This window comes from Microcaecilia unicolor, chromosome 1 (assembly GCF_901765095.1).
Source record: "Microcaecilia unicolor chromosome 1, aMicUni1.1, whole genome shotgun sequence".
Taxonomy (NCBI): domain Eukaryota; kingdom Metazoa; phylum Chordata; class Amphibia; order Gymnophiona; family Siphonopidae; genus Microcaecilia; species Microcaecilia unicolor.
In genome coordinates, this window is record NC_044031.1 from 643,415,574 (window position 1) to 643,439,272 (window position 23,699).

The 23,699-nt window shown below is 40.0% G+C and overlaps 1 protein-coding gene across 1 annotated transcript; it reads left to right on the plus strand.

Annotated features, from left to right (window-relative positions):
* The first annotated feature begins 10,655 nt into the window (after nt 1-10,655).
* Nucleotides 10,656-11,597, plus strand: LOC115460543 (olfactory receptor 13G1-like). The gene has a single exon (XM_030190308.1). It carries the CDS (start codon nt 10,656-10,658, stop codon nt 11,595-11,597), a length of 942 nt encoding a protein of 313 aa, XP_030046168.1.
* The last annotated feature ends 12,102 nt before the right edge of the window (nt 11,598-23,699 follow it).

Here is a 23,699-nt window from a genome sequence, read left to right on the forward strand (position 1 = left end):
AGTGTCAATGAATCTTGTTGAAACCAGGAATTAATCAGATTATGTTGAACCTGGAGAATAAGCCTTCTTGAACAGGACGGACTTCAATAATTTTCTAAAATTAAGGTAGTTCTGAGTTGATTTTACTGATTTGGGTAAAGCATTCCACAGTTGTGTGCCTATGAAGGAGAAGTTGGAGGCATAGGTAGATTTGTACTTAAGGCCACTACAATCTGGGTAGTGTAAATTTAAATAGGATCAGGAGAGACTGGATCTATTTCTGGGTGGTAAGTCAACCAATTCAAGCATGTATTCGGGAACTTCCCCATAAATGATCCTGTGAATCAAGGTGCAGACCTTGAAGGCAACTTGTTCTCTAATGGGAAGCCAATGCAGTTTTTCACGAAGGGGCTTGGCAGATTCAAATCCACCAGATATCCATAGGTATGAAGTTTGAAAGATTGTATTTTATTCTTTATCAAAAACTATGACTATACTCAAGTTGAAAATTGACACTTATTGCCGACTCACTAACTTAGTTTGGGTTTGACAACAAAGCGGTATGTTTACTAAGGTGTGTTAGCATTTTTAACGCACCTTTAAAGTTAAGGCACAATAAACACTAACATACCTATGTATTTCCTATGGACGCATTAGCGTTTAACACATGTCAACCATTTACACGTATTAAAAATGCTAACACTCCTATAGCGCACCTTAGTAAACATACCCCCAACTGTGCTAAATGTTTTTTATTTTTTAAATTTGCAACAAATATAGCCCTGGATGACACCTTTCTCAAAACTGAAGTTATAATTTCTAGAGCCCAGTGGCTGCTTTCATATTAAGTTTTCAAAATTAAAAAAAAAGTACACCTGAATTAAAAAGTCACTGGAAAGAGATTAAACCCTGAAATTTTAGAGGAAAAAACTAGACAGTACTCTTCAGAGCACACTGTTCAGTTTTGTTTTGTTTTTTGCTTCTATCTATGGGTATACAGTTTGAAAGATGACATTTTATTGTTTATATAAAGCTATAAATATACTCAGGTTGAAAGTTTACACTTATTACAGACTCACTAGCTTAGTGGTTTGGTGCTTCTCTTCTGAACTTGGCTAATCATAACTTTTTTTTACATCATCAAACCATTTTTCACTTGATTTTATTAATTTGTTCTTAAAATTACCTTTCTAGTTGTTACTTCCTGGAAGGCAGGAAATACTTGTCCTGCTCACACCACTTTTCCTGCAGTAGCCTTACCCCAGGTTACAGTTCATGCAATTACAGTTTTTCTGTGAACTACCAGGCCTTTATTGATGGTCTGCCTTACTTACTTTCTTTTTTTATAAGAACATCTCATAAATCTCACAAATCTTCTGTTACTTTGTTGAATGATGTTTACTTGTTCATTTATCACAAGCTTGACCAAATAAACATTTAATTTCAGACTCACAATAAAAAACATGACAAAGTTTAATGTTGATCACACTAATGACATTGTTATATTTTGCTATAATGGAATACAATACAAATGGTTTTATGATATCCTTCACATATAATTTATTTTGTAACTAAAACCATTCTCATACCCAAAATACCATTTTAATACAAACCTTTCATTTATTTTGGGAGCAAACACAATAACATTTAAAAATCACCTATTGTACTCACAATTTATAAATACAAAATTTTGGGATATATGTAAAATTTAACAAAACTACATTAAAATATCACAAAAAAAGATACAGACTAGCAAAGAAAAATGTTCTGATTCCAGCACACACACACACACACTGAACAAGAATATACTTGGCACACTTGTAGGGGGACTAGCTCAAAAATCTTTGCAAAATGATGCCAAGTTATTAAAACTTACATACTAGTTTTCAAAAATCATGCATTGCCTAAAAACGTTTTTAAAGTTGACCAATTTTTACAAATTACAAAAAAGTTTGACATTGTAAGAATTCTATAAAATGTGTAGTTTTCAAGTATATTCTGCAACTTCCCGCACTAACATGTATTCTTCTCATAAATGTTACTCAAACTGGTTTATTAAACTCAACAGACCTCAACTTTTCAAATTAGATTTCTTAAATGTTGGTGTCCCATAAATTAATCATGCTGCGTACTTTGAGCTGTCTGAAGCAATTAAGTATGGATTATTTGCTTCCTAAATATGTTGCATTACAATAGTCCAATTGTGAAAGGTTCAGTGTTTGAGTTCTAGTTAATGTAAGTTCTAACTCTTTTTATCTCCAGTTTGTCTTGAACATCTTAGTAAATACTGCATGAGCTTGGTCATCGAAGGAAATATGTTGGTCAGAAATAACTCCTAGAATTTTACATTTTACATCTATTGGATAGATAGTTTAATCAATTATGAAATTGGGATAAGAGGTGTTTGAGTGTGAGCTTGATAATACCACAGATGCCAATGTAGTCCTATGGGCGTCTCTAACATTTAGCATGTGCCTATTTTTAGCACACACTAAAAATGTGAGCGTGCCTTAGTAAAAGACCCCATTAGCACTCTGAAATTCATGGAGTTGATAAGACATCACTCATTTTTACCTGGTAAGATCTATTTCTTAAGAATCCCTCAAACCATTTGTATACCTCCCCACAAATTTCCATATTATCCAGATACCTCCTCACAAATTCCCATATTATTCAGTAGTCTTAGAAATATAATATAATCCACAAACATTACACTTGGAAATGCCTGCACCACTTTCACCTAAACATTCATGAATTTAGGTATGATAATCAAAATACTAGAGGTATTTTGAACTCAGAGCCCACTCACTCCTGCCCCAACTATCCACTAAACAACAGGGACCCTAAGGTAGGCTGGGAGGGTAACAAAGGAGTGGGGCAGGTCTGAGAAAGGGCTGTTCATGGGAAGTTCTGGAAGGATGGCGGGGGCTGGTTTGGGAGGGGACAATTCTTTGGGGTGTCAGAAGGAACTAATTTGATATTCAATCCGCTACCCGTTAGCTATCTGGGAGTATGGGTAAACTTTCTCTTTTACTTTCTAATATAGATGACATATTTATTCGGGCATTTTTATCCCACATTTTCCAATTGACATTGTTTCAATGTGGCTTACAAACCAAATAGAGTAGTTATATTTGATGAAATGATCTGTGTCAGTGGTAGGAAAGATACATGGAGTGCAGATTAGTGGTGAAAATCAAATTAACAAGGAATTATCTGATTAGCAAGTCTAGTTTGTAGTTCCTCCTGAGTCTTCATAGAAGAACCTTTTGAAGAAGAATGCTTTGAGTTGTTTTCGGAAGATCAAGTAGTTGTTCATGTTTTTTAAGGCTTTCGGGAATGCATTCCAATTCTGTGTGCATAGATATGTGAAGCTTGAGGAGTATACTCATATGTATTGCAGTCTCTTGCAATTGGGGAATTGGAATGTGAGGTAGTTTCTTGATTCTGTGCTTATGTTGCATAATGGCAGAGTTATTAGGTCTTCCATATTTCTTGGAACTAAACTGAATATGAATTTTTAGGCAAGTATATATAGCTTGAAAGTTATTCTTGCCTTGACAGGGAGCCAATCAGGCTTATTTTCGAAAGAGAAGGATGCCCATCTTTCAACACAAATCGGAAGATGGACGTCCTTCTTACAGGGTCACCCAAATCAGCATAATCGAGAGCTGATATTGGACATCCCCAAGTGCTTTCCGTCATGGGGACAACCAAAGTTCCCAGGGGCATGTCAGAGGCATAGCAAAGGTGGGACTTGGGTGTGACTAACACATGGGCGTCCTTGACCCATAATGGAAAAAAAAGGGCGTCCCTGACGAGCACTTGGACGACTTTACCTAATATCTTCCACTACAGAAACCATAGCTAAGAACTTATTTCGTTTTCCAGCTATGTTTTTATGCTACCTCAGTACCCTTGTACTCCCTTGTAATTTAATGGCCCTACTGGCTTCCTTTTCTTGTTCTTGATGCACTTAAAAAGGTTTTCATGTGTAGTTCTTACCTCTTTAGCATGTCTGTCCTCAAATTGTTTTCCACGTATACATGCGCACATAAATGCAAGTGCATGTGTATTCCATAAAGTAAATTCTGTGTGGAATTTTTCATTTACACCTCTGTTATCTTTCTAATAGCACTCCTTCTGGCCGATATTCAATCAGCGTCAGACAGCATTTTTTTGTCTGCTGCTGGTGTTAAAACTGGATATTCAATGTTGGATCCTGTGTGGGCTTCAGCATTGGATTTCCATTTTTTTTAAAGCTGGCTAGCACATAACTGGTTAAGTTAATATTCAGACTTAACTGGTCAAGGGTTAGCACATAAAGATAGAAAACCTATTTATGCTGTCCTATTTATGCACTAAACCTGTCTGGTTAGGTCTGAATATTGGGAGTTAACCAGACTCCACCCATGGAATGCCCCTGGAACTCCTCCCCACATAGCCAGCTTTGCGCTCATTGCTAACTGGTCATTTTCAGCGATGATGACCTTTTAAGTGCCACTGAAAATGAATGGCTAGCTGCAACCATGTGAGTTAGCCAGTCAGCAGCTGTTTCTTGTCAATCTACTCACTCTACTCACTTTGAATATCATCCAGTTTGTGTTTTTGATGCTGTATCGTCACTTCTAAAACCTTCTCACTTTCACTGACTACATTATTCACATAAATTTAAACTTGTATTGCTGTCACTGAATATCATTAAGTGATGCATCTCATCCAAAGGACATATGTCTTCTCAGTACATATATTATTTAATTTCAGCAATATGTTCATGTAGTTCCTGTTTCACTCTCAAGGTTTAAGGTTCAAGGTTCAACTAGTGGCCTAATGGTTAGAGTGGTGGACATTGGTCCTGGGGAACTGGGTTCGATTCCCACTGCAGGCACAGGCAGCTCCTTGTGACTCTGGGCAAGTCACCTAACCCTCCATTGCCCCAGGTACAAATAAGTACCTAAGCCACATTGAGCCTGCCATGAGTGGGAAAGCATGGGGTAAAAATAAAAAAAAACTTTATTTAATTTACCACAAATCACAAAATCTAATCTGTGTACAATACATAACACAAAAAGAAGTATAAAGGAGAAAGAATAGTGCAGGAACACGTCAGGTAAACTAGTTTACAATAAATATACTTATAAGGGAGGGGGAGAAGGGTAGAAAATAATTAAAACTTAAATTAAACAAAAGGGAAAAGGGGAGCAGATCCAAGATGGCTGCGCCCTGCTAGGACGCCTTAGACCTCGCTCCTTACGATGCCTAAACGTCGAGGGAAAATCGCGGGCAGAGCTTCCCCGCATTCATCCCCGTTACCTGGTCCTTTGGATCGATTCATGAGGCCACGGGTACTTATACAAGAAGGCGGAACGCCTCCGACCGGGAACGCCGGCGAATGGGAGATATTGGCTTCCCCCGGACTGGAAACAACTTTAAGCCCCGCTGCACGCACTCCTCCTCCTCAACCGCTTGGCGCCAGTTCCTTCCTCTTTGACCCGACGGGGTCTCCCTCGGAAGGAGTAGGGGACCCGAAAGAACCTCGGGGAGAAGCGTCTTTACCATCGGGGGAAGGAATAGAGGGAAGTTTGCCCATATCACCACCACTTATTGAGGAGAGAGAAACTGAGGGTCGAAGCGCAGCAGATTTACAGTCTTCAGTAAGGTTTGAACTTCCTAAAGAGTTAGTGGCCAAGCCAAAGAATGTGACTTTAGACACTCTGTGGGATTTAATGTCTAACCTGGGACAATGTTTTCTTAAGCAAACTGAAGAGTTTTTACCAAGAGTAAAGACTATTGAAACTGACCTGAAAAAAAAAAGGAGGAAGAGTTTAAAGTTTTAAATGAAAAAATGAAAAAAATTGATCAAAGGGTTATGAAGATGGAAACGTTACAAACTTCGATGGTAAAAGATGTAACTAATCTCAGGCGGAAAACAGAGGTTTTTGACAATTATACCAAAAATCATAACCTGAGATTCGTTAACTTTCCTAGGATTCCAAATGTTCTTCCTCTTGATATGTTGAAACGTTATTTCCGTGAAAATTTGAATGTTCAGGAAAAGGACTTTCCACCCTTTTCCCAAGTTTAATATGTCTCAGAAAGGAACTTGAATCAAGAGACTGAAAAACCTATTGACGTTTCTCTTTTGCTTGAGACTTCTGACTCTGAACTGGTGACAGCCGCTACTCTGGTAGCGACTGTCGCCCTACTACCTGATAAGAATTGGATCTTCCGCCTTTTTTTCTGTAATAAAGAGAACCCTTTTTTGGGTCTCAAAATATTGTTATTTCCTGATGTCTCCAAGGAGACACGTCGGCGGAAGAAACAATTTTTACTCCTTAAGCCAGAAATTCTGCACTTGGGGGGTGCCTTCTTTTTAAGGTACCCCAGCAAGTGCATAGTAAGGCTAGGGGGGAAGAAATATGTATTTACTGAACCTGAACACCTGTCAGCATTAGTAGCCTCAGTTAAAATGGAGAAGCTTTAAAGAATAATGTATAATTTCTTAGCAGAGAAGGATTTACCTAGTAACTTTTTTCCTTTACTATAATTCTCCCCTTAGATTACCTGAAATCTTGGATCTCCCATTATGGACTTGAGTGTCTTATAAATTTGAAAGTGTATAGATTTATGTGCTTGTTTTTGAGAGTATTTTCCTTTTATAACAGTTCCTAGTTATACGACACTTTCCTAAGCAAGATGTTTCTTGTAAATATTGTTTAAATGAATAAATAATAAATTTTAAAAAAAAAGGGAAAAGGGATGGGAAGACAAACGGACAAAACAAATCGACCAAGGCAATTCTAAAGGGCCCACAGAATCAAGGTTTAGCAACCAGACAAAGACATGATGGTCTTAAGATTGAATTAAATAATACTGAAAGCTTTTTGGAAGAGGTATGTTTTCAATACTGCTCTAAAGTCCATAGAAGAAAGATCAGTGTGACGATCCAGGGGTATAGATTCCATTGTTTAGGCATAACCATAGAAAAGCAAATTGATCTGGCATGGTGAGAATCAATCTGTAAATGAGAGGGAATGATGAGGAGATGTTGATTGGAGGAGAACAGAGAGTGAGAGGGAACAAGTGACCTAAACAGAAACTGGTATTCCAGAATGAAGAATATGATGCATAAATAACAAAATCTTAAATGTGAGATGAAAATGAATGGGAAGACCTCAGGAGAGGGGGTAATACTGTCATACTTTCTTGTCCCATGGATTAGTTTAACTACAGTGTTTTTTGGATGAGCTGTAAATGAAGGAGTGATGAGTTGTAAACAACAGAGCTGACAAAGGGAAGACTATAAAAAAAAGACTTACAATAGTCGAGGAGGGAAGTTACTAGGGCATGTACTAATAAGCGAAGTGACTTGAGATCAGCTCTAATCTGACATAATTGAAGAATGACCTTTGTACAACAGCAGAGTTGTGTAGAGAAAAGGAACGATGTTTATCTATCACTACTCCAAGGATTTTGACAGAATCCTGCAGAGGAATAGACATGCCACAAAGGAATGGCAAACATGGGAGAACAAATGGACTAATCAATGAAAAATAAAACAGTGCAATGGTTGGGTACAAGGAAGGCAAAGGGGAACTTTGAAAAAAGATTGCGTTGGAGGCAAAAACGCATAGTAAAAATTGTTTTAGGTATATTAAAAGCAGGAAGCTGGCAAAAGAATTGGTTGGACTGCTAGATGACCGAGGGGGAAAAGGGGCACTCAGGAAAGACAAGGCCATAGCAGAGAGATTAAATTAATTCTTTGCTTCAGCTTCACTGAGGAAGATTTGGGAGAGATGCTAGTACCAGAAATGGTATTCAAAGCTGACGAGTCAGAGAAACTGAATGAAATCTCTATAAACCTGGAGGATGTGGTAGCGCAATTTGACAAATTAAAGAACAGAAAATCTCCTGGATTGGATGGTATTCATCGCAGAGTACTGATAGAATTGAAAAATGAACTTATGGAACTATTGTTAGTAATACATAATTTATCTTTAAAATCAAGCATGGTACTGGAAGACTGGAGGGTGGCCAATGTAATGCCGATTTTAAAAAAAGGTTCCAAAGGTGATCTGGGAAATTATAGACCAGAGAGCCTGACATCAGTGCTGGTCAAAATGGTAGAGACTGTTATAAAGAACAAAATTACAGAGCATATTCAAAAGCATGGATTAATGAAACAAAGACAACATGGATTTAGTGAAGGGAAATCTTGCCTCACCAATCTATTACATTTCTTTGAAGGGGTGAACGAACATGTGGATAAAGATGATCCGGTCGATATTGTGTATCTGGATTTTCAAAAGGCATTTGACAAAGTGCCTCATGAAAGACTCCAGAGGAAATTGGAAAGTCATGGGATAGGAGGTAGTGTCCTATTTTGGATTAAAAACTAGTTAAAAGATAGAAAACAGAGAGTAGGGTTAAATGATCAGTATTCTCAATGGAGAAGGGTAGATAGAGGGGTTCCCCAGGGGTCTGTGCTGGGACTGCTATTTTTTAACATATTTATAAATGATCTAGATATGGGAGTAAGTAGTGAGGTAATTAAATTTGCTGACGATACAAAGTTATTCAAAGTTGTTAATCGCGGGAGGATTGTGAAAAATTACAAGAGGACCTTACAAGACTGGGAAACTGGGCATCTAAATGGCAGATGACGTTTAATGTATGCAAGTTCAAAGTATGCATGTGGGAAAGAGGAACCCGAATTATAGTTACATAATGCAAGGTTCCACATTAGGAGTCACCAGTCAGGAAAGGGATCTAGGTTTCATCGTTGATGATACGTTGAAACCCTCTGCTCAGTGTGTGGCGGTGGCTAAGAAAGCAAATAGAATGTTAGGTATTACGAGCAAAGGAATGGAAAACAAAAATGAGGACATTAAAATGCCTTTGTATCACTCCATGGTGTGACCGCACTGTTCAAATGAAAAACAGAAGAACAATAACCCTTGTAGCCTCACAGACAAGTCAGTCACAACAAGGGCGACCAAAAAAGGGGGAACCACAGATGATGTACACACTTGCACCTTTATTTAACATTGTCTGTGGTTCCTCCCTTTTTTTTTGGTTGCCCTTGTTGTGACTGACTTGACTGCACTGTTCCCAATCATTCCTTCTTCACTTCATTTACATTTCTTGTATTTGCCTCCTCTTCATCTCCAAAAATCACTTGCAGCTCTATAATCTGTGCTCCAGGATGCCTCCCTCCTCTTCACCCACTCTGCTTTCATAAGAGTTCTGAATCCTGGGATCAAGCTGTGTCTTCTCTAGTCCCTCCCCTTATGTTTCCCCTTTTGAAGCACAGGAGAATAATCAAGGTAGAGGATGAGATTAGAACAGACATAGAACAGAAAACAGTTTCTCTGCTCTCATCTCCAGCCCTCCTCTGGACACTCAAGAGAAGAAGCAAACAATTACTCTGATCCTTTATTCAATAGCCTGAGCAGAGAGAAGGGGCTGGAGAACGGAACAGAGCCACTGTTTTCTGTTACTTGGCTGGATTTGGGACATTCATTTATTTTTTTTTCGATATTTAGCCTGTGCTACCAATAATGCCCAGAACAGGTTATAAAATTGGCAATTGCTCTCTATGGATGTGTTCAGGTCAGAATTTTTGGTTAGGGTTTTTTTTTTTCCACACAAGTTTTTGTACTTGATTTGATTTTAAATATTCATTTTCTTGCAAAACTTAGCAAGCACTAGAACATAACACATGCTAGTCTGTAGAGTAACATGTTTAAATTAATTTAGCACACAGAGGATTAGATTCTATATATTATGCCTAAAAACATCAGCCTTAATTTAAGCGCCTGTCCGCACAACTAAATTTAGTTGTAGGTATTTTCGTCAAGTAAAACTTGGTGTAAATGCCGACGCCTACATTGCACGTGGACCAGGTGCATTCTATAACCACATGCATAGATTTTAGAAATGCCCTGACCTGCCCATTCCATGCCTATGGCAATTATGTGGCTTAGAATTTACATGCATCACGTTATCTAATACGCTTAGATAGTTCTGTGCATAAATTCTAATTAATGCCAGTGTCAATAATTGCTTGTTAATTGGCAATTAACAGTGCTGATAGGCTTGTTAACTAATTAGGTTACATGTGCAAATCCAGAATACAACTGGCTTTGAGTGCGCAACTTAAATCACGGTATATAAAATCCCAGGGATAGTTCTGTAAAGTTATGTTAGCCAGGGGTATAGCCAGCTCTCCATTTTTTTTTTGGGGGGGGGGGAGCCACAGTGAACTGGGGAAGGGAGGGCAATTAAATTTGCTGCTCCTGTTTGTGCTGCTGCAGTAAAGAGAAAGCCAGTGGCATGCCTCCAGCTGCTGACACCAGGACTCCCCACGCATGCTCAGTTCATGCACGATGTTAAACCAAATGTGCACAACAAATGTACTCCAGTGCCCTTTATGCCCATATGTAGTAACAAATCTAAATATCACTGCTAAACACTCTCAGAGTGCTCTGGTACTATCTGGAAGTTATGAAGGTGGTCTGTAGTGATATTCAGAAGCATAATCTGCATAGTACAGCTGAATATCAGCGGATTAGCAAGGCTAAGAAAAATAAACTAGGTTTCTGACTGGGGTTATTTCTGTTATATTTCTAATATGTGTTTCTGTTTCATTCCTACAGGTAAAGATTTCAGCTATAATGGAAGAAAATAACCAGAGCATGACCATAGAGTTTTATATGATTGGACTGTCTAATCATCCAGAACTGCAGCCCTTATTCTTCACCATCTTCTTGTTTACCTACATAGCAGCTTTGCTGGGCAACGTTACAATCACTACCATCATTACCTCTGACTCTCGTCTGCATACTCCTATGTACTTCTTTCTCGTTAATTTGTCCATCTTGGACATCTGTTGCACAACAGCTGCTATTCCTAACGTTTTACAGATCATCCAGTCAAAGACGAAAGCTATGTCCTACTCTGAATGCATGGCTCAGATGTGTCTCTTCACCTCTGCCTTGAGTACTGAGCTCTTGCTCTTGACGGTGATGGCATATGATCGTTATGTTGCAATATGCCACCCGCTGCATTATACTACCATTATGAGCAGGAAGACTTGCATTCTTTTGGCTGCAGTTGTCTGGGTACTTGGGTTCTCAAATTCAATCATGCACACCAGTTTAATCCTCAGGTTAAAATTCTGCCAGCACAACATAATTAACCACTTCTTCTGTGAAGTTCCTCCGGTGTTAAAAGCAGCCTGCTCAGACACTTACCTCAATAATGTGATAGTTATTGTTGCAGATGTTATATTGGGTATGGCTTGTTTCACTTTAACAGTCATATCTTACACATATATCATCTCAGCCATTCTGAAAATCCGTTCTGCAGACAAAAAGAAGAAAGCCTTTTCTACCTGTGCATCGCACCTCACCGTTGTGTCATTATTCTATGGAGGTGTTATCTACACCTACGTTCGACCTGCTTTCAGCAATGAATCAGAGGCTGACAAAGTAATGTCTGGAGTTTATTCCATTGCCTCCCCTGTGCTGAACCCCATTATTTACAGTTTAAGAAACAAAGAAGTTATCAGTGCCCTCAAAAAATTACTGGCTAGAAACAGACACTCACAAAAATAGTAGCCATTTCAAATGTAGTTTAGGTTTTAATTTTACATTTTGCCTATGATCCAGGATCTCTAGGGGCCTCTTTTATCAAGCTGCAGCAAAAGGGGACCTGTGCTAGCATCGGTGTGTGTTTTTGACGCGTGCTGAGGCCACCTTTTACCGCAACAGGTAAAAGGTAGGTGTTTCTTATTTTAAAGAAATGGACATGCAGCTAATGAAGCACTTGCTGTGCAGCCATTTCAGGGGGAGCCCTTACCATCAACTTCTGAGGTGGTGGTAAGGGATCCCTCGCTAACCCGGCTGTAACCAGGCAGCTCGCGGCACTATACGATTACCGACGGGTACACACCAGTGCTACAAAAATACATTTGATTTTGCAGTGCCGGATATGATGGCGAGCTGGGGGTGGGAACTACCACTGGGCTGCTGTGATAGCCTGGCGGTACTTCCTTTTTAGCAAGCGGTAAGCCCGCATTGGGCTTACCGCCACTTTGTAAAAGGGGCCCTAGGTGAATTATAAACAAAGATGGAATAATGCACACAGAAACAAGAGTAGACAATGGAAACAGTAATTATGGGGGATGGATTGTAGCTCAACTTGCTTCCCTGCTCTCTGACACAGATGACCTGAGTCTCACATTTTGTGTGGAGGGGCATTTTTGATATGATGTCTAAATCCGAATTGAGACATTTTGTCAAAAATGTCTCAAAAATACATCTAGCTCACAGCCATAATCAAACTGGAAAAATATCAAAATTTCTCAGTTTGATTATGATTTTGAGCTAGATGTATTTATGCTTTTAAAAAGTCCATGTGTAAGTACTAGAAAAAAAAAAAAACCAAGCCTATCTGTCTGGTAGGATTCCTAGTAAGCTGAAGTCACGGACATCCTACCAGTGCAGAGGGGCAGCCTAGTGGTCAGTGCAGCAGACTTCACATAAAGGGGCCGAGTTCAAATCTCACCTAAACCCCTTCATATTGTATTATGAGCCACCAGGAACAGAGAAAGGTCCACCACTATAATAGCCCTCAGGCTTGCAGGTCACTTGTATATTTAGGTACAGGAGGTATTTCTATGTTCCAAGAGAGTTCACATATTTGTACTGAAATGAGAATTAAAGTGCGAATCCTGGGTACCATTGTTCATTGTCCACTGCACTGATCACTTGTTTACTTTATCCAGTTACTTACTGTTTTCTTAGGGATGGCCATAATACCTGGGGCTGGCATACAGCCTAGTATCTACTGTCACTGTCACATCTTTGGGGGTGGGAGGAGTCAGTGACCACTGGGTGATTAAGGGGGGCATTCCTTAATCCCTCCAGTGGTCAGCTGGTCAGTTACGGCACCTTTTGATGACTTAGTCATGACTGAAACAGGTCTAGATAAAAACAACCTTTTTTTTCTTTTGCCTTGAACGTTATTTTCTGTTTCCATTATCGCTGAAAAACATCTAGATTTTAAACCTACCCAAAATGTGCCTCCAACATACTGTGAAGTAAAATGTCCCAATTTTGAGTTTTAAAAATCACGACTTACACATTTTCATAAGAAAAATGTTCATCTACTGCTCTGTGTCACTTTTAAAATGAAAATGAGCACCGTGGTATTTCAAAAAATATATATTTACGCTTGTCATTTGGGTTCACAAATGAAGAAATGGACAATGTAATTTCACGTTAAGCATTTATTGCAGGGAAAGTGGGTCCTGTGGTCTTCTGGGCTCTTCTGTAGCAAATATGTACAAACTGAGGGACTGAGTTGTTCTTTCAAATTATGACCTAGGCGAGTTTTTGCATTTGCTATGAAGTTACTTGTGATTTTGAAAGTTGACTCATATATTAGTTAAACTAAACACCACCACATCTGCACTAATAATGTAGCAGTGTTCTTCCAGTTATTAATTTCACTGCTAAGGTAATAAAAAGATTAAACAACTTAACTTGGCTTTTACATTGCAGAGAAGAAACAACAATAGATCAACAAATTACAGTTGCATAAGTTATTGGCATAGTCAAAGAAAAAATACCTTGTATATGCCACCAACCCCTTCACAACATAATTTTAAATAACCCAGATAGAATAATGTTTGAGAAAAAGTTCCTTTTTCATAACTACAGGACCAACAATTAAAGCTAATCAATTTATTAGCATGAATGCTTTTAAATGCAGTCCAAAGAGTTCTATGAGATTAAAAAAAAGTTTTGATTGAGTGACTGATGTTGAGCAACAGCACGGGTAATGTCAACCCATAAATTACCCAATTGCACTGGGGACAATTGCATCCCAATATCATGCTCCCAACATTTCTCTATACCAAGGGTTTTCAACCCAGTCGTTGGGACACATCTAACTAGTTAGGTTTTCATGACACCCACAATGAATATGCATGAGATAGATTGCACAGAATGGAGATAGTGCACACAATTCTATCTCATGCATATTCATTGTGGGTGTCCTGAAAACCTAACTAGCTAGATGTGTCCCAAGGACTGGCTTGAGAACCCCTGCTCTATACCCAATCACATCGTTTCCAGAATAAATAATGCATAAAATCATGAAATAGGATGACCCAACAACTCTGCAAAACCCACTCATCAGAAAGATCATTTAAATTTACCTAATATTTCAGAATGAATGCACAAGCTACAGATAGGAAAAATAACTCTTGGATGATAAATTTAATTACTCATGCAGCCTAGCAAAGAGTTAAACTGTCCATTCAATACAACTTGCTGCAGAGATCAAATGTCACACTCCTGCCAAGAGTTCCATGAAACTAAGTGGTTATTCACATAAATATTAACATGGGATCCTTATAACGTTCCTGTGTCTCTTAAGTCTACACAATAGACTTAAATGACACAGGACCATTACAATTCAACTACTTATGCAAAACACCGAAAACTACTAGAGTTGAGTAGAGCACTGGACAATTAGCAAACCCAGCTGTATCTCTCCACACCAGACATCACCGTGGAGACCCAGGCAAAGGTATCGGCCTGCTTAACCGACATTGCTACATGGATGTCCAACCGCCACCTGAAACTGAACATGTCCAAGACTGAGCTCATCATCTTTCCACCAAAACACACTTCTCCTCTTCCTCCACTTTCTATCTCAGTTGATAACACCCTCATCCTCCCCATCTCATCTGCCCGCAACCTCGGAGTCATCTTCGACTCCTCCCTCTCCTTCTCGGCACACATCTAGCAGATAGCCAAGACCTGTCGCTTCTTCCTCTTCAACATCAGCAAAATTCGCCCTTTCCTCTCTGAACACACCACCCGAACTCTCATCCATGCTCTCATTACCTCTCGCCTTGACTACTGCAACTTACTCCTCACCGGACTCCCACTTAGCCATCTATCCCCCCTTCAATCTGTTCAGAACTCTGCTGCACATCTTATATTCCGCCAGAACCGATATACTCATATCACCCCTCTTCTCAGGTCACTTCACTGGCTTCCAATCCGATACCGCATTCAGTTCAAGCTTCTCCTTCTTACCTACAAATGTACTCAGTCTGCTGCCCCTCACTACCTCTCTACCCTCATCTCCCCTTATGTTCCCACCCAAAACCTCCGTTCACAGGACAAATCCCTCCTCTCAGTACCCTTCTCCACCACTGCCAACTTCAGGCTCCACCCATTCTGCCTCGCCTCACCTCGCCTGCCTCGCCTCACCCTATGCCTGGAACAACCCACTCGCCTCCACCTACCCTCCTCTCTTCCTTCCCGTTCACATTAATTGATTTGATTTGCTTACTTTATTTATTTTTTGTCTATTAGATTGTAAGCTCTTTGAGCAGGGACTGTCTTTCTTCTATGTTTGTGCAGCGCTGCGTATGCCTTGTAGCGCTATAGAAATGCTAAATAGTAGTAGTAGTATGATTGCAGGTAACTTCAGGGGCAATTGACAGAGGAACAAGCTGAAGAATCTCTTCCTTCAGACAGAGCCAGAGCACAGCAGAGGTAAGATAACAAGCCCCCAAGTGATACCTCTGAAAATCAGGAAATTTAACTCTTCCTTTTTTTTCCTTACAACATTTCAACTTTTCCAAATCTAATGATGTTGTTTATTTTTCCACAAAAAAGCCTAATTTCCACTCTAAAGTTTTATACAATGCACCTGGAAACAAATGGGGAATAGAACACAAAATACAATGTATCTTTGGTGCAATAATCCTCTTAATGGCCTCCAATCTACCCCACCAAATAAGAAAAAGGGACTCCATCAAGTAAGAAATACGAAGACCATTTGGAAGTACACTCTTCAAGAATTCTTGCCAATTCTCTTTCATTTCTCATCATCGTTTCTTCAAAACATGAACAAATAAGATCCCCCAAATTAGTTATTCCAGAAGGCAACAAATGAAAAAGAAATTCTCTAACCAAATCCTGAGTAGCTTTTGGGCTCATTTTCAAACAGAAGGGCGCCCATCTTTCGACATAAATCAGGAGATGGGCGTCCTTCTCCCAGGGTCGCCCAAATTGGCATAATTGAAAGCCAATTTTGGGTGCCCTCAATTGCTTTCCGTTGCGGGGACGAGCAAAGTTCCTGGGGGCGTGTCGGAAGCATAGCGAAGGTGGGACTGGGGCGTGCTTAACACATGGGCATCCTCGGCTGATAATAGAAAAAAGAAGGGCGTCCCTGATGAGCACTTGGCCGACTTTACTTGATCCATTTTTTCTTGCAACCAAGCCTCAAAAAGGTGCCCGAACTGACCAGATGACCACTGGAGGGAATCAGAGATGACATCCCCTTACACCCCCAGTGGTCACTAACCCCCTGCCACCCTAAAAAAAAACTTTCAAAATATTTTTTGCCAGCCTCTATGCCAGCCTCAAATGTCATACCCAGCTCCATGACAGCAGTATGCAGGTCCCTGGAGCAGTTTTAGTGAGTGCAGTGCACTTCAGGCAGGCGGATCCAAGCCCACCCCCCTACCTGTTACACTTGTGGTGGTAAATGTGATCCCTTCAAAACCCAGTACAAACCCACTAGACCCACATGTAGGTACCCCCCTTCACTCCTTAGGGCTATGGTAGTGTTGTACATTTGTGGGTAGTGGGTTTTGGAGGGCTCAGCACCCAAGGTAAGGGAGCTATGCACCTGGGAGCAATTTCTGAAGTCCACTGCAGTGCCTCCTAGGGTGCCCGGTTGGTGTCCTGGCATGTCAGGGGGACCAGTGCACTATGAATGCTGGCTCCTCCCACGACCAAAGGGCTTGGATTTGGACGTTTCTGAGATGGGCGTCCTCGGTTTCCATTATCGCCGAAAACCGGGGATGAGCATCTCTAAGGACGACCATCTCTAAGGTCAACCTAAATGTTGAGATTATTGAAACGAAAGATGGCCGCCCATCTTGTTTCGATAATACGTGTTTCCCCGCCCCTTTGTGGGGACGTCCTGCGAAGATGTCCTCAGGAAAACTTGGGCGCCCTGTTCGATTATGCCCCTCATAGTGTCACAATGATAAAACTTGCATTTTATCCCAATCAACCCTATAGCCAGACACTGCTGAGCATTCTGTTATAAGGGAAAGTAAAGGTACGAAGGAAGGAGCCTGTACAAATACAAAAATATCTTTTGCATACACTGAAATCTTACAGTGAACTCAAGATATAACTAATCCCCTTATAGTTTGCTGCTGCCTGATAACAAAAGCCAAAGGCTCCAAAGAAACATTAAATAACAGAGTAGAGAGAGGACAATGCTCTCTAGTGCTTCTTGTTAGTAAGAAACCCACCGACAAGAGTCCATTAAGTGACACCCGAGTCCGTGGATTAGTGTAGAGTAGTTGAACTATTTTAATGAACATAGGCCCAAATCCAAATCACTCCAGGACACAAAACAAATAATTCTATTCCATCATACTAAAAACTTTCTCAGCATCCAATGACAGGGCAAACAAAGGCACCTCCAAATTCTCTGACTGAACTAGAATATTATACAACAGTTAGGTGTTATCAGCAATACAACACCCGGATATAAAGCCATTTTGACCTCTATGAATTAAAAAAGGGAGAATACCATTCAGCCTAAGAGCTAAGGCTACATCTATATACTCTACACTACAAAGACTGGGCCAAAAGATGCCTTGCCTTAATACTCTCTTCATAACAACTTGTTGATTAAAGGCAATGAGGCCTGCTTTTTGACTCAACATACAATTATAATGATATCCAAGGGCTTGCAATTTTGTGAGGATCACGTGGAGGGGCATTTTCAAAAGGAACGTCCAAATTGCAATTTGGATGTCCTTGCAAAATGGCGAAATCTAGGGGCGGGGAAACCCGTATTTTCGAAACAAGGTAGACGTCCATCTTTCGTTTTGAAAATACTATCAGGGATGACCAAATCCTTAAATTTCATCGTCCCTATATTTGCCCATCCCTAGACATGGTCGTTTCTGATTTTTGGAGATTTTCGAAACCGAAGACGTCCATGTCAGAAACAACCAAATGCAAGTCATTTGGTCATGGGAGGAGCCAGCATTTGTAGTGCACTGGTCCCCCTGACATGCCAGGACAGCAACTGGGCACCCTAGGGGGCACTGCAGTGGACTTCATAAATTGTTCCCAGGTACATACTGTAGCTCCATTGTCTTGTGTGCTGAGCCCCCCAACCCCCCCTCCACAAAAAACCCCCACTACCCATAACTGTACACCACTACTATAGCCCCTATGGGTGAAGGGGTCACCTAGATATGGGTACAGTGGGTTTATGATGGGTTTTGGAGGGCTCACTGTTTTCTCCACAAACATAACAGGTAGGGGGGGATGGGGCTGGGTCCGCCTGTCTGAAGTGCATTGCACCCACTAAAACTGCTCCAGGGACCTGCATACTGCTGTCACGGACCTGAGTATGACATCTGAGGCTGGCATAGAGGCTGGCACGACATAATTTGAAAGATGTTTTTTGAGGGTGGGAGGGGGTTAGTGACCACTGGGGGAGTAATGGAAGGTCATCCTGGATTCTCTCATGTGGTCATCTGGTCATTTCGGCCACCTTTTTGTGCCTTAGTCGTAAGAAAAACAGGTCCGAGTGAAAACGTTCAGGGACGTCCTTGTTTTTTTCGATTATGGGTCAAGGGCGCCCAAGTGTTTGGCACGCCCAAGTCCCGCCTTCACTACACCTTCAACATGCCCCCTTGAACTTTGGTCATCCTTGCGACGGAGTACAGTTGGGGACATCCTAAATTGGGTTTCGATTATACCGATTTGGACGTCCCTTAGAGAAGGACGTCCATCTTCCGATTTATGTCAAAAGATGGATGCCCTTCTCTTTCGAAAATGAGCCCAATAGTCATACTTCTGCACAAGAGACTGTTCCAACAACTTAATTTCTGACTTCAGCTGATTCATTAACAACTTGCATTCTCCATTCAAGTTTGCAAAGTAAGATATTATTTTCCCCCAATGAGTAGCTTTGTAAGCATCCGACCATGTTCCTGGAGAAGTATCTTCAACTTTATTATGCTGACAATAATCTTCAGAAAGTTTTTTTAAAAAAGCACAAAATTTATCATCCTGCAGGAGACCAGCTGAACCTACAATATGGGAATAAATATTCCCAAAAGTTAACGCAATCATAGCGTGATCAGAGATAACAATTGACTCAATAGTGGCTTGTGAGACTGATAGAAGAAAAGTAGCAAATACAAGAAAGTAATCTAGTCTGGAATAGGAATGATGGAGTGTGGAATAAAAAGTATAATCCTTATCAGTAGGATGCAGCAATCTCAAAAGATCCACCAACCCCATATTTGTTCTATAAACTGCAGTCATTCTTGACTTTAAAGGTCTTATTCAAGCATTTCTACTGTGAAAATAATACTCTGTATTATGAATCTTAGTAAGTATCTGAGGGGTCTTTTTACAAAGCCACAATAAAATGTGGCCTGCGGTAGTGTGGGGGTGTCGTGGCATACACTGGCCACTTTTTACCATGGTTGGGGAAAAAAGGCATTTTTTAATGGGCCGGGAAATGAGCGTGTGCAAAACTAGCACGTGCCTATTTACAGTCTGAGCTCTTACCACCAGCCATTGACCAAGGGCTCACGTGCTAAATATTTTGTACCATAGGATTCGGTGCACGCCAAACTCAGAATTACTGCTGGGTGTACACTCTACCCCAGTGGTAGTGCCAATTTGATGCGTGCTATCCGCGCGTTAGCCCTCCCGCAGCTTTGTAAAAGGGCCCCTGAGTTTGTATTATTTTTTTTGTTTTGGACTTTACATTTGTTTTGTTTTAACCTGCCTTATTACAGGCAGGCTAGAAGTGTTTTAAATAAATATAAATAAATAAGTTACAACGAGATTGCCTATCTGATATTATATCCAAGGGCAAATTAAAATCACCCTGAAGAACTAGAAATCCATCAGCCATTTGCAGGATATGTTTTGAAATGTCTTCCAAAAACTATAGAGAATCAAATTAACAAAAGGTTGATGTCCTGGCATGTCAGGGGGATCAGTGCACTACAAATGCTGACTCCTCCCACGACCAAATGCCTTGGAGTTGGCCGGGTTTGAGATGGCTGGGCCTCGGTTTTCATTATTGGCGAAAAACAATGCCGGCCATCTCAAGCCCGGCTATCTCTGACATTTGGCCGGCCCCAACCGTATTATCAAAAACGAAAGATGACCGGCCATCTTTTTAGATAATACGGTTCGGGACCGCCTTTTGCGGCACCGGCCAAATAGATGGCCGGCCATCTATTTGGCCGGCGCCGTTCGATTATGCCCCTCAAAGTATCTCATGAATGACTCCTGAGAAAATTAGAAAGTCATGGAGTAGGAGATGGTGTCCTCTTCTGGATTAATAACTGTTTAAAAAATAGAAAACAGAGATTAGGGTTAAATGGTCAATATTCGCAATGTGTGTTTCATTGGTATTATGTTGACATTGTATCATATCTATGTTATTTTAATTTTCTTCTATACTGTCTATTACATTATTGTTTCTATTGAACCAACATTTACCATATTTCTGTTATATGATTGTTCTATAGTGCTGCTAAATTTACGTATTTCTGATATTGAATCATGTTAGTCTATTACTAGATTTCAATTTGTCATTTCCAAGTTTACCTGATTGATTGTATTTATGCTTATATTTGGTCATTTTGTTATTGTTATGCTATTAACAAAATTGTAAGTTTATATTCAACTGAACCTGCTGTATTTCGCCTTGGTGAATCTCTTCATAACAGTTAATAAATCCCAATAAAATAAATAAATACATAAAAAAGATATCTTCTTTGCCATTTAGCTGCTATTTATAGAAGTTGTACATTGGGATGTGTCTCTTATGCACAATCCAAGTCCTCAACACTTATAAAATATATCCTGTGCACTTGGATGCTGGGCCTGCCCAGTGCAAGCACTCTGTCGGCCCCAAACACATCCCCTTTCAGGGTGCATGCACACACCTGTGTTGACATTATAGAATACTGCTGAGAGCATTCCCAGCTTTTGGGCTGACTGTTGTTGATTTTGCATTCATGAAAAGCATGCAGTTTTTTCAGAATTGCCACCTAAAAGGCAAATTTAAAACCTAGGCACTCACATTTACGTGTGCATAAATGTACATAAATGCTAGCATCTCCTTAAGCTGGTCCCTTTGTTACTTGTCCAATAAAGCGGGGTAATACATATAATGCAGTGCTTAGATCATCTCAAAATAGGCACTCCAAACATTCATTGAAACATTTATCAAAAATATTAATGAGACCTCAGTAGCAACTCGTTTTACCTGAAGTACTATTCCTCATGGCTCGCCGCAATCGTCATTGATCTTGTCTCTCATATCACTTTTTAATTTTACTTGGAAACTTTAAAATCATATAAAAAGTCTCTACATTACTTTTAATGAGAAATAACTTATCTTAAGTCCCTCTTTGCCTCCGGACTGTTTTGATCAACGTTTTGATCAATTGTTAGAGTGCCTATTTTAAGATGATATAAGCACTGAGTTATGTATTTTGATTGTTAATGCTAGTATGGCTTTTATGATCTATCTGCAAATGCCCTCTTAGTGGTAAATTCAGTAAAAGACGCCCAAAGTTAGGTGCTGTTATGATCCAAACTAAGGGGTCTTTTAACTAAGCTGCGGTAAAAAGGGGCCTGTGCTAGCATCAGTGTATGTTTTTAATGCATGCTGAAGCCCCCTTTTACCACAGTGGGTAAAAGGCTGTCATTTTAGGGGGCGGAGCCCTTACCGACACCCACTGAGATGGCGGCAAGGGCTCCCATGCTAACCCTGCAGTAACCGGGCAGCAATTACCACCGGTGAAGTTCTTCACTACAAAAATAGGACATATTTTTGTAACGCCAGTAATGGCATGTGCTAGGGGTCAGAACTACTAAAGGACTCCTGTTGCAGCCAGGTGGTAGTTCCGTTTTGGTGCATGGCAAGTTCGCAGCAGACTTACTGCCCCTTAGTAAAAGGACCCCTGAGCTAGTATTCTGTAAAGGGATCTCTGCACAGAGCACCCTTTACAGAATACTTGCTTAGCGAGCATCTCACGCCCAACTTTAGGCATGAGCATTTATGCCTGCCAAAAGCTGGTGTAAATAATGGCACACAATTAATGTCAATTAGGCGCTCAAATTCAAGTATTCTATAACATTGCACCTCCCATGGCCCTATTCCCTTTGGAGTTGTGCACCTTAAAATTTAGGCACACATATTATGGAATAGGGTGTAGGGCAGATCCTAGGGAAACTCCTAATGACTGCCAATTAACTCCGATTATTCATTGTTAGCATCTGATTAGTTCATTAGTTTGTGCCTAAATTTTCATGCTCAAATTCATGCAACCAGTACAAAATCCAATGGTTAACTTAGATAACAAGGGGGACCTACATAGGGGGTGGAGCATGGGTGTGACATAGGTGAGTTTCCGTCTTGCTCCAGTTACAGAATATTGTAAGTTATGTGCCACACTTGGCTGGGGTAAATGCGAGCACCTACATATTAGGTGCTTTGATAGTTTAGCTTACATTATAAAAAAAAAGGCTTGTACTGCACTCTGGACTTCTAATTGGACACACCCAGTGATAGAATTGCTGCCTATGATTTTTTTTTATATTGCTTTGTGGCCCAAGATTTCTTTTATTCCTTTATTCCTTTGTCTTCTAACAGTTCGCATGATTCTTTCAAGAGCAAAAGGTTTTTAGTATTAGTTTTTGCCTGCACAACAAACTTATTTTGATAGTCTCTTTGCCTGCCTTTTTACTGCTATATACTTGTATTATGACTTCTGTGCATCCTGCCTTGGTGTTCTTGTTTCTTAGGATAAAGTAACCTCTTGTATTGGAGTTTTTAACCATTTTATTTTCTCCTGGCCACCTCAAAATGTAGCAGTCTTTCCAAAAGGTTACTATATTGAAGATAAAGCATGCCACCAGTACATTAGATATGCTTGTATAATTCCATATCTTCTGTTTAAAATAATCTTAAAGTTGCATCAATTAACACTAGGCTGTATTAGTTCTGTTCTCCAGACACTAAACTTTAATATTCCCAGTGCTACTAATTAGAGTGAACAGTTGTAGATGTTCCATTTGAAAACAATCACAGAAGCTGTGTTAAATGGTCAAAAGGTTGCAGCAGTGATAACTAACAATACAAACAAATATATTAAAATATATCTTTCACCGTCTGCCTTTTTCTCACCCTTGCAAATCCCTTCCTCCTCCTCTCACAGCTTCTGGAATCCCTGGTAAAAGTTTTAAATAGGATCTTAGTGCACTTTCAAAGGCCATTGGTTTTAATTTTATAAGAGGATTTATTTGTTCAAGTGTTTAAAAGGTGCCCATTTATGAAGATAAAATAGGTTCCTATGGAGCTCATTTTCAAATGAGAAAAACACCCAAAAAGGAGCGCAAAGCAACATTTGGATGTTTTTCTTACAAAAAGTCCACATTGCTATTTTCAAAAGAATTTTTTAGATATTTTCTATACAGTTCATCTGCTGTTCGTCCTAATTACAAGGGGGCATGTTAGGAGTGTGCTGTGGTGGAATTTGGAAGTTCCCACAACTTACTACTACTACTACTATTTAGCATTTCTATAGCGCTACAAGGCGTAAGCAGTGCTGC

Coding starts and splice junctions, on each gene's coding strand:
- LOC115460543 (XM_030190308.1), top strand. CDS start 10,656: ATGGAAGAAAATAACCAGAGCATGACCATAGAGTTTTATATGATTGGA.